Source organism: Actinia tenebrosa, unplaced genomic scaffold (assembly GCF_029948245.1).
Source record: "Actinia tenebrosa isolate PJP-AT-01 unplaced genomic scaffold, QUT_ActTen_1.0 PGA_scaffold8__29_contigs__length_14323225, whole genome shotgun sequence".
Lineage (NCBI taxonomy): Eukaryota > Metazoa > Cnidaria > Anthozoa > Actiniaria > Actiniidae > Actinia > Actinia tenebrosa.
Window position 1 is genome coordinate 13425108 of NW_028292585.1, and position 11596 is coordinate 13436703.

Consider the following 11596-nt stretch of genomic DNA (forward strand, 5'->3'; position numbering starts at 1 on the left):
GTGGAATCGATTCTTAAACTATGAAAAGGCTTATTCATAAACAATGTTGATCATTTTTCCCAGGGGTAGGGAAGTTGTTCTTTTCAATGTCCCCTGGTCGAGGCATTCAAATCTACAATCTCCCTCATTTTGGTTGAAATTATCGTTGTTGTATTTTGAAAACTGAACTCAACGCGTAACCCGTGCGGTTTGCTCGATATTTCAGGTAGTTTTTCATTGAAAAGATTGGGAAACAAACTCTCATGAAAAGAAGAATTCACATTTAAAAGTAAAAAAAAATCAAGTTGCCTTCGAATTCGTATCTATGAAACAACAAAGAATGTCAAAAAACATACTTCACAGTGGAATTCTCTCACCTAGTCAGCCATCTTGACGAGCAGAGAGGCATCTGGGTATTGTCGAATAACACAGGTTACCCAGCCCGACCAAAAACATCCGTGGTCTCAAAATTTTTTAAATCAGGAGCTATTTCTTTACCTAGAGAGTAAAATCAATCCCTCTGGTAACCTCTGCAATGAAAATAATTTGATCACAATCCCCCACCTCAGTTTTTAGCTACGAAACCAATGTCGCAAATTTTCCCAACCCCAGGGGGAATAACTGGATCCAATCCTTCTAAATTCTCCCTACTATCTCCCTGGTCAGCCCGGGGGTCGACCCCACGGGGAAGCCACTGATAGGTGCATAATGATGACGATAATGATAATGATGATGAGGATAATGATGATGATAATGATAATGACAATGACAATGATGATGATAATGATGATGATAATGATAAGCTATATGCTTTTTGAAAATATTGTAAACAATGTAATAAGGTTCTGAAGGGGGAAGGGGGGGGGGGGGGGGGGAGGAGTCCTAGTCCCATTTCCCTGCCCCCATTTTGACCAAATCCCGTCCCAGCCCATGTTTTGCGCAAATCGCAATCCCATTCCCTCCTGTTGTCCTGGAACGTAGTATGCGGGTTTCCTGTGTAACTGAGTTCGAGATGGTCTAGTAACTATTGTGGTATTCGAAGAGTGTTTTGGCTTCCGGTTCAGTTTTGGTGCTTGATCGAAAAAATAAGTGCAAAATTATACATCATTAAGGATTTCGGAATTTAAAAATGAAAAATATAGGTATGTATTCAAAATTTGTTTAAGAACATAACGGAAGTGGTAATCTGAGGGCTAAACCTGAAAACTTAACGATCACATTTTATTGCTTTGATTGGTAAAATCCACATCTGTTCGAAAAAAAATCAATGTTCTTTGTTTCAATTCCTCGTTATTTGAATGATATAACAATAAATTGTCAGCCTGAGACTTATTCTTACTTATGTAGTATGAAGTAAATAAGGATTTTGTTAAAACACGTAATTTAGCGTCAACTTAGCGAACATTTACCTCACAGCTGTTCTGCCTGAACCAATTTTTCATGAATTAGTTCCTTATAAAAGAGAATTAAGATTTAAGCTCATAACAACTTGTTTACCTTTTATTATTTGTAGATAATGATGGAGCTAGTTCGAAGAGTGGTAGCCAGGCGAGCCAAGGGACAGGCACAACAGAGGAGAATAAACACTGTAAATATTGATGAATTATTTTTATTCCACCAGCTGTTTTCATTCCTTTGCATCGTTAAATGATAATAATGAATAAAGTTAATTTAAAGCATATTAATAATAAAGTTTATGCCGAGTCTAAAACCTCTATTGTTTCTTGGAGAAAAACATAGAGGATATTACATGGACGCGCGGAAATACGAAATTTATCTTTGAGTGTTGAAAAGATCTCTCACAAGTGAGCGCAGCGAACGAGTGAGAGATTTTCAACACGAGAAGATAAATTTCGTATCTCCAAGCGCCCATGTAATATACTGTTTATTATATAATTATCAATGAAAGTATGTTTTGGCTTTTTCAGGCAATTCTTTCCGTGTATTTTTGAATAGCCATCACAATGGTGTTATTTTCACGTGTGAAGATATCAATTTTTCGAAATAGAGAAAAATAGATATTTCATTGGTAATTATATAATAAAAAGAAATATTGTATAGAGTTCCTTGCCCTGTGATTGGTCGAGCAATAAGTGATTTTATCAGACTATATTTGCTCGAGCAGTGATTATGAGGTTTTCCAAAGTTTGACAGAGAGGAAGTAATACTAAAACGTTTTTTTATCCTGAATGTCATCATGTTTCGGATATTCAAGTCTATAGTTATACTAAAACAATCATTTGCCTCAGGCTCAGTGAATATTTAGAATATTTACCTTGCAGCTCAAAGATGTTCATCGGTAAATATTCCCCAATATTTACCTCACTGGTAGCGAACATTTTTTTAAAGTAACAATTTGATGCAAGTACTCATTTTACTAATTCCTTTTATCAATTTTTAGTGAACTTCTTGCAGCAGTTATTGGCACGGTTTAGAGTTGCTGCACCAGAAGAGGAAGAGAAGGAAAAACCAGAACAACTACTTGAAGAAGTAACGTTTGAAGGAGCTGCTAAATACATCAAGTCTGAGAAATGTATGTAGAAAAGAAAATCCAATGAATGAAGTTTATTTGTATGAATCTTTAGGTATAAGTTGCAATACCAAACCAGTCACCATTGCAGCAGTTTTCCCAGTGGAATTAAAATCTTGTCCCAAAAAAAACTACACAGTATCTGTCTTAAAGAGTACTACAGGATTACGAGGCAATTTTCTATTCTTTTTGCAGGACAGTAAATAATTGAAACATTATATAATCAATTTTTCATGATCAGATTTTTAAATTTCGAGATATCCAAGCTAATTTGTTGAGCTTCTGGGACATAACAATGGTAACTAAGGGGAGTCGGAACCATGAATTTGCCTCAAGGCCTGAAAATGCATTTATGCATATATCTGCTATTGACTGGCAAGAATTGCAGAGAATGGGTGCTGGGCTGGGAGTTCCTTAGCAAGGTCAAAAATATGGGGAAGAAGGGGCAAACCCCCCAGGCCTCTCCCCAAGCTAAGGGCCTGCATTAAATATCAACAAACAGCCATTTTTTAATATCTTCTAAGCTAATTAATTGAAGACTAAGCCTAAACAGTATGAGTCTAGTATATTTTTAGATCTCTATTTTTTATTGTCATCTCGTATATACATGGCCTTAAAAAATGGCCTTATTATATATATCTTGATCATGGATGTAGTGGGATGATGATTGACAGTGGATTATATTGATATAACTTACGAGACTGCTCATAACGAAAATCGGCAGGGGTAGACTAAGCTGGATTGTAGGAGCTGGCTCTTTTTCTGATGACCCAATATTAAATGAGGTTAAAAAAATGATGACCCCTAGGCCTCACCAGGTTCAATGCAGGAAATGCAAATGTCTCACCCTAGCTAATGTTCAGTTTCATAAACAGTCCACCCCTAAGAAGCTCAAATTAATTGCGTGACCCACCTCCTGTTTTTACCCTGCTTTATTTTATGACCATACCAGTCCCTAATAATTAACATGACTCCCCAGTTCCTTAAAATGCATGGATTTACATAATTAAATTCAATGTTTTCTTTTCCAGGTAAAAACATTATTGTCATGACAGGAGCTGGAATCTCGACAGCAGCAGGTATCCCTGACTTTAGGTCTCCTGGCACTGGTCTCTATGACAACCTACAGAAGTATAACCTACCATCTCCACAAAGTGTATTTGAAATTGGATACTTCAGGGTTTGTGTTTGTTTCTTTAATATGGGAACTGTTCTTTTTTTTTACCAGGGAGGGGGTGGGGAGGTTGGGAGGGGGGTGGGATTCACTTGGTAATCCATAGAATAAATCTGACCCCTCTCTTTCTGTTGTGTTGACTAAAAAATCTAAAAAATGGCTCCTTTTCTTTCAGATTCAATCCAAAGTGAAAGTACTGTGTATCTTTTATTGATCCCCCTTTTGACTTAAATTCTTTTGTGGTGCCAACTCTTAACCCTGAATTTTAAATGACACTCCCCCATATCCCACCTGCCCCCCATATCCCACCTGCCCCCCATATCCCACCTGCCCCCCATATCCCACCTGCCCCCCATATCCCACCTGCCCCCCATATCCCACCTGCCCCCCATATCCCACCTGCCCCCCATATCCCACCTGCCCCCCATATCCCACCTGCCCCCCATATCCCACCTGCCATTTCCTCTTATTGAGCTGTTTTTAAAAAAATGAAAATAGAAAGATGAATCAAGTGTTGTAGTTTTGATTGATATCTGCAGACACAAGATCACAGGACATGTTAGACAGCTGGATTTTTAAAATTAATTTATAATTTGTTGATTGTTTTGAAATTTTCAGGAAAATCCTGAACCATTTTATATGCTTGCTAAGGAGCTCTATCCTGGAACTTTTAAGGTACTAAAGCAATTATTGCTAAGGAATTATCCACTGCTTGATAAAAAAACATGACATGTTAAAACCTCTGAAAAATATCTGCGAACTTTTGAATTTCACATGATTTCTCCCAGTAGTAGTGATTGATTGTTGAAAGGATAACTGATAAACATGGATGTCAATAGCCTGCATGCAGCTGGACTTTTCTCTTGTATAGTCTTAACAGTTAGTTATGTCCGGCTGCACACAGGCTAGGATGTCAATAGCATGGTCATGTTTGCAAACCATTTTGCAAATTGAGAGATTTCAACAGACTATTGCAGCTCTTCAAATCTAAAATACACTAGATGACATCATAGTTGTTAACTATGATGACATATTAAGCAACTTCTGTGTGTTTACCGGTTTACCTGCATCTCCAAGCTTGTTTATTTTCGTAACACATGCCGGCATGAGAAATGTCAACATAAACAGACTAATTGTAGTTCTGAATAAAGTGGAAAACTAGTGAAAACTAGTGTAAACTGCGTTGGTGTTTTCAGTAAAACAGTTGATAGATAGATAATTTGTAACACCGTATGGTGATGTAAAAATGAAACTGACGTTTCGGACGTTAGTCCTTCATCGGAGTAAAACCGGTTTAACTAACGTCCGAAACGTCAGTTTCATTTTTACATCACCATACGGTGTTACAAATTATCTATCTATCAACTGTTTTAATTGTAGTTCTTCCAATCTTAATAGATGTTAGATAAAATCAATCAAAGATCTCCACCCCCCACCCCCCCCTCCCCACCTCCACAAGCCTGGCTAAAGGTTATATATATATATGACGATGCATCTGTAAAGCCTAGCTTCTATTTACAAACAGCCGGGGTCGTTCAGGTCCTTGAAGTCCTTGAAATGACCTTGAATTTGTGATGCAAATTCAAGAGCCCTCGAAAAAGTCTTGAAAAATAAAAATGATTGGAAAGTCCTTGATACTCCTTAGAAAATATTCTGTCAATGCTGTGAGGTTTGATAATAAAATAACAAAATGAATAAAATAAAATGTCAGTAAAAAACAATTTTTCGATAATTAAAACATCTTGATGAAGAAATTTTAGTTATTTTGAACAACCCGTTAAAAACATTCTATAGCTATTGCTATGTTGAATGTGAGTATATTCGTTTTATAATAGTATCGTATTTGATTTTTACTCTGTCAGCCTACAATTTCACATTATTTCATAAAACTGCTGGAGAACAAAGGTGTCCTTTTAAGGAACTACACACAGGTATGACAAATGATATAAATATAATTATTTAATTAGGTATTTTAAAGATAACTCGCACTGATTGGCTGGCTACTGTGGTTATACATGCATTACAGAGGACAGAGACATGCTCTCTAAAAATCATTCAAGATTATTTCTTTTCAAAATCAAGATAGGCTTGCTTGTCTCAGGCTCTACAGCTTCCATTGTGTTTACAAGGGCGGATCCAGGGTTTTTTTGAAGGGGGGGGTCTCAGGGGTAAATTTTGTGGGCAAAGGAATCCCAGTCGCATTTTTACCACAGGAAGCCCATTTGACCTCAGGAATAAAAGGGGGGTCGCGACACCCCCGACCCTCCCCCTGGATCCGCCCTTGGTTTAAATCACAGTAGAGACATGCAAACATGTTTATCTAATCACTTGCCAACTATTACCAACACGGCCTTCTGACCATTTGCCAATCATTACTGATCACTTGCCAACTATTACCAACAGCTACTGACCATTTGCCAATCATTACTGATCACTTGCCAACTATTACCAACACCTACTGACCATTTGCCAATCATTACTGATCACTTGCCAACTATTACCAACACCTACTGACCATTCGCCAATCATTACTGATCACTTGCCAACTATTACCAACACCTTCTGACCATTTGTCAATCATTACTGATCACTTGCCAACAAGAGAATATTCTCTTGCTTGCCAACTATTACCAACGCCTTCTGACCATTTGCCAACCCACGATATTGTCTCTGTTTATTCGCAGAATATTGATACCCTTGAAAGAATTGCAGGCTTGTCAAGTGAGAACATTGTTGAAGCACATGGAACATTCCATTCTGCTCACTGCATTGAATGTAGAAAAGAATATACCCAGGAATGGGTTAAAGGTGAGTATTCAATTGCTTAATAATGAGGAAAATGTCTTTTTTTCTTTCTAAAGTACTATTCAATTTTTTTGCAAAATGAGTTCGAGAAGATGGACAAAGAATACTTCTTGTTAGCTTCTTTATATTTTTCCAACTCCAAGTGTCTGGCACTCTGAACAAAAAGGGAAAAAAGAGGGTTCCTTCCAATATTATTCCCATTAAAGCATACCCTGGTCTCCAGAGGTTAAATCATTAATAAAGAATAACGTTTTCGTGACAGATAAAGTTTTTAAGGACAAGATTCCAAAGTGTTCAGCATGTGAAGGAATTGTCAAACCAGGTCAGTTAACAAAATTCTCGTCTTGTTTTAGCTTCAGATTATAAGTAAAAGCTGATTACATTTTGCACAATGATTTATTTGAATTATTTCAGTATTTCTTTGTTCTTTGTGTCAATCCATACGTAGTTAATGGAGGGGATTGGTTACAGGTGCTGTGTTCCGTACTTGAAGTTAAGCTTAAGAAATGGGCTTTTTCGTAGTGTTTGATTTTTGCATAAGGCTTCAGCCATACAGCTGAAACTAATTATTTTAAATATTTCGACTGTTTTTTTCCGCCTGATAGATATTGTGTTTTTTGGCGAGTCTCTTCCTAAAAGGTTCTTCAATCTTGTGGATAATGTAGGTCTAACCACTGTTTTTTTATAATTATTATCATCACTATTGTCATTATCATCTTCATCGTGGACATTATTATCATTTATTTTTATCATATCCATCATCATATCAATTATCGCCATTATCACTATCATCACATCATCTTCCACCACTGCAATCATCTTTCATCACAATTATCGCCATTATCACCATCATCACCATCATCTTCCACCACTGCAATCATCTTTCATCACCATTATCGCCATTATCACCATCATCACCATCATCTTCCACCACTGCAATCATCTTTCATCACCATCATCACCATCATCTTCCACCACTGCAATCATCTTTCATCTCCATCATCGCCATTATCACCATCATCCCCATCATATTCCACCACTGCAATCATCTTTCATCTCCATCATCGCCATTATCACCATCATCCCCATCATATTCCACCACTGCAATCATCTTTCATCTCCATCATCGCCATTATCACCATCATCCCCATCATATTCCACCACTGTAATCATCTTTCATCACCATCATCCCCATCATATTCCACCACTGCAATCATCTTTCATCACCATCATCTTTCACCACTACATTCATCTTCCACCACCACCATCATCATCATCATCACCAAAAAGGTCCATGCATTATCAATGGTTGACAGATGCTAAAATCCCAAAGGTATGGGGCAGCGTTGGTTGGGTCATTTTGAAAATTCATGTGATGGCCACCAATCATCACCATTACATTGTTTCGTCTTTCACTAAGGCTTTCGTTTAACGCATTTCCCATCAAACATGGAAGGCCACCTAATCTACCCATGCAAGGGGTAAACATGGCGTGACAACATGAACTCTTATATGTCAGAACTGCTAAAACGCGTAACTCCGCGTGACACTGTTTTGTATATTTGATAGGATTTACATAAATGTGACATGCTGATAGTCATGGGTACGTCTTTGGTAGTGCAGCCATTTGCTTCGCTGATTGACAGGTAAAGTTTGAACACAAAAATAATTACATCGTAATCGTAGAGGCTAAATTTTTCAGTCTTGCTGGAATTCCAGGAAAGTTGATTCTGATGCATCTGTTACTGTGATAAATAAATAAAATATAGAGGATGACGCTCGACAGTAATTCAACTGATAAACACGTGGTCCTCTTTTTAACGTATTTAGTTTATTAGGGACGGGACCGCCGTTAACGTTAGCAGTTATTTTAACACACTGACTGCTGGTCCGGCCATGGCTTGAACCCCCGCACAACAGACCGACGCCCTTACCAAGTGAGCTAACCGTGCGGCGGTTAAATCGTGTTGTTTTGTGTTTTGTCTGCAGGGTTCCCCTGACGACACCAAGGCTTCTTATCAACAGAGAAAAGGCTGCTAATAGGGTAAAGGATCGTGAAAGGGAATGGGAGAAAAAAACAGGAAGGAAGGGACGGAGGGAGACACGAACAGTGGAAAGGAATGGAAGAAAGGAAATACGAAAAGAAGTAAAGATGAAACGGAAGAAAGACAGTCCAAATTCTCAACAACAACAACAACAAAATGAAAAAAAGAAAACCAAACAAAAGAATGAAAGCATATTTAACAAAAAAAAAAAAAAAAAAAAGGAGGAAAGAGGAAAATAAGAAAGTTATTGTGCTTGAGTTTTGAAATTATTGCGAAAACGCATATCGCGTATTAAGGAACGTTATTGACTGTCTTAAAGACTAATGATGATTAATTTTGATATTTTTTAAATTTTTTTAATATAGGGAGATATGTGGGGCATTTTGATGGGGACTGGTGGCTTTGCGTTTGATGAAGAGCACAATTACAGGTGCGTATCGGAAAAATCCCTGTTCTATCCCCTACGGTCCTAAGCCTCTTCCCCGTTATAAGAGCACCTGATTATAAGTTGCCATGGTTACAAGTTCTCGTCAATCCAAACTCCTTTCTCTTTCCCAAGAATATATGAGTTATCGGCCCCCGCTTATAAACCCATCAAAAATCCCTTAATTATGGTTTATAGTTTTCTTATGTTTTTGTGTGTTTTGCAGGGATGTTGCGTGGCTGGGAGATACTGATGATGGATGTGTTGCACTGGCGGATTTACTTGGATGGAAGGTTCTTCAAAAAATTGCTATGTTGATCCTTTTTTTCCCTGATTATTAGGTGGACAGACAGACGGTCAGACGGACAGACAGACGGACGGACAAACAGACCGAAAGACAGACAGACAGACGAACGGACGGACGGACAGACAAACAGACAGACGTGTTGATTGTTTTTTTCTGAGTATTAGGTAGACAGATGGACGGACGGATGGGCGGACAGACAGACAGACAGACAGACACGGTAGATAGATACGGTCACGCCCATTTTTTATTCTAATATTTAGTTCTTCTATCTCAGGATGAACTTCTCTCTATGGTCAAAACAGTTCACCAAAAGATAGACGAAGAAATTGCGCTCCATAGCGATACACCGGAGACCAAACAGCCCACTGCGAGCTCAGAGACATCTACAGGAACAAACCAAACACAAGTAGCAAAAGATTCTCCTAGCAGCCCCGAGAAAACAGATCAAGGCGTAGAAGAGACAAAGGATGACCTCGATAAGAATACAGATCCAGAAACACAAGAAGGACAGACCACAGATGAACAGACTGAAGATGCCAAAGAAGGGGGAGAGAACCCTGGGAAATCTAATGTCACAGACACAGTATCGATCAGAGAAACTTCTGCTACAAGCCCTACAGGCGATGAAGATCCATGTCTTGATAACCCAGAGCCTTAGGAAGAGAATGTTGAAAAAGGACTATAATACGCACTATATAAAAAAGCTAAACTGCAGGAACTATTTTAAAATGTTCAACAAAAATTTTTTTTTTAGGAATGCATACTCGACAATCAAATTGAATACCTAACAATATCGAATACTTACCGAGTCCAACTTTGCGTTTGGTCAGCACGAGAACAACCATAAGCATAAAAATTACAAAATTATGAAGCAAACCATTTGGGCGACATCTCTAGTGCCTTGAATTGAAGTACTGACTGTATGCAAGTAAAGATAGCATATTACTACCTGTTAGTAAAGATAGTATATTACTACCGGTCAAAGAAGGGCCAGAGTTTGAACTACAGTACCTGCGACTCAGAGAATTAAAACATATTCTAACAGAAAATTGCAACGCTAAAAGAGCAAACAAAATAACGATTTTAAAAACCATAAGCAATAGCATTTTGAAATTCTTAACTTTTCATTCCATTGTCATAAAAATTCAAGCCAAATGGAAAAGTTACGTGACCAAAACGGCGGGAAAAGTCGTGTGTTCCAAAACGGTAGGGAAAATGAAAAACGCGTGGAATCCCAGCTCTATTTGATTATTTGAATCCACTCTTATTTCCTTAGATAATAACAATATGCTTATTCAATCATATTCATTTTGAAATCACTGGTGATTTCTGCAGTCTGTTTGGCTCTCAAATCGCACTGTTTCGAAAACATCATTTGACCAACCACATACGGAGAAACGCAGGAGTGCAATAGACCCTTTTCGAGTTCCAAATTACCGCTGTGTTTCTTGATTACAGACCCATTTGCTCAGGCTAAGCCTCGAATCAGTGTCTAATTACTCGCAAATACCAACGGTAAAGTAAAGAATGCACAAGTTCAACAATACAAACACTTTGAAACTTGACGGACCTTGACTGGAAAACATGAATATTCTTCACAAAATCGAGGCTTAGCCTGAGCAAATGAGTCTGTAATCAAGAAACACAGTGGTAATTTGGAATTCGAAAAATGGTCTACAAGTTTGATTTTAGACCAAAATTACATTTCACTCAGTTCAATTCTCATTATCAATCACATCAAATGAATGGGGAGAAAAAGGAGGATGAAAATTTTGTCATTGACAATTTATGGAACTTGCTTTTCATTTTTATTTTTTTAATAGAAACTCACCACAAATAGACCACACCAACCAAAGCCACCTCGACAAATTTTCCACAAATTAGCCAATAGTGTTTGAGTATTCAGACAATAGATTAGCGGCAAATTTTGAATTTAAATATTCTTCCGTTGTTCCGGTTGGTAAAACTAAATGATGAAGAAGAGCTTGTAATATATTTTCTTCGCAAATTAGTGATTTGTGTCACTAAATATATAGAAAAATAGTAATGTACGACTTCAATTAGAGTGCTTTTAGTCTCACTGTTGAATAAGTGACGTCAACTAAATTAGATAAGTTATTTACTATTTTAGGTGACGTCACCTACATTTGAAACTACGAGTAAACAGCTACTGAGATCAAGGGGAAGAAACGATACAAATGAATGTCTATTCACTCATTCTCTGGTAAAACTACCCCCCGGATTAGCATGACCGTTATTTGGCGCTCTCTTACTATTTTAGGTGACGTCAACCAAATAGTTATCCAAGTTAGGTACAATTATCTAACTATTC

The 11596-nt window shown here is 37.7% G+C and overlaps 1 protein-coding gene across 1 annotated transcript; it reads left to right on the top strand.

The window, feature by feature from the left end:
• Window positions 1-998: 998 nt before the first annotated feature.
• LOC116305658 (NAD-dependent protein deacetylase sirtuin-2) lies at window positions 999-10583 on the top strand. The gene is made up of 14 exons (XM_031715615.2): window positions 999-1121; window positions 1493-1567; window positions 2381-2512; window positions 3541-3689; window positions 4302-4358; window positions 5546-5614; window positions 6368-6491; window positions 6751-6810; window positions 7094-7149; window positions 8058-8134; window positions 8478-8532; window positions 8899-8963; window positions 9184-9250; window positions 9539-10583. The coding sequence occupies exons 1-14, from the start codon at window positions 1109-1111 to the stop codon at window positions 9920-9922; spliced, it is 1383 nt and encodes a 460-aa protein (XP_031571475.1). The 5' UTR covers window positions 999-1108; the 3' UTR covers window positions 9923-10583.
• The last annotated feature ends 1013 nt before the right edge of the window (window positions 10584-11596 follow it).

Coding starts and splice junctions, on each gene's coding strand:
- LOC116305658 (XM_031715615.2), top strand. Junction 3,690..4,301: donor TTGAAATTGGATACTTCAGG/GTTTGTGTTTGT, acceptor TGAAATTTTCAG/GAAAATCCTGAACCATTTTA. Junction 7,150..8,057: donor TCTTCAATCTTGTGGATAAT/GTAGGTCTAACC, acceptor TATATTTGATAG/GATTTACATAAATGTGACAT.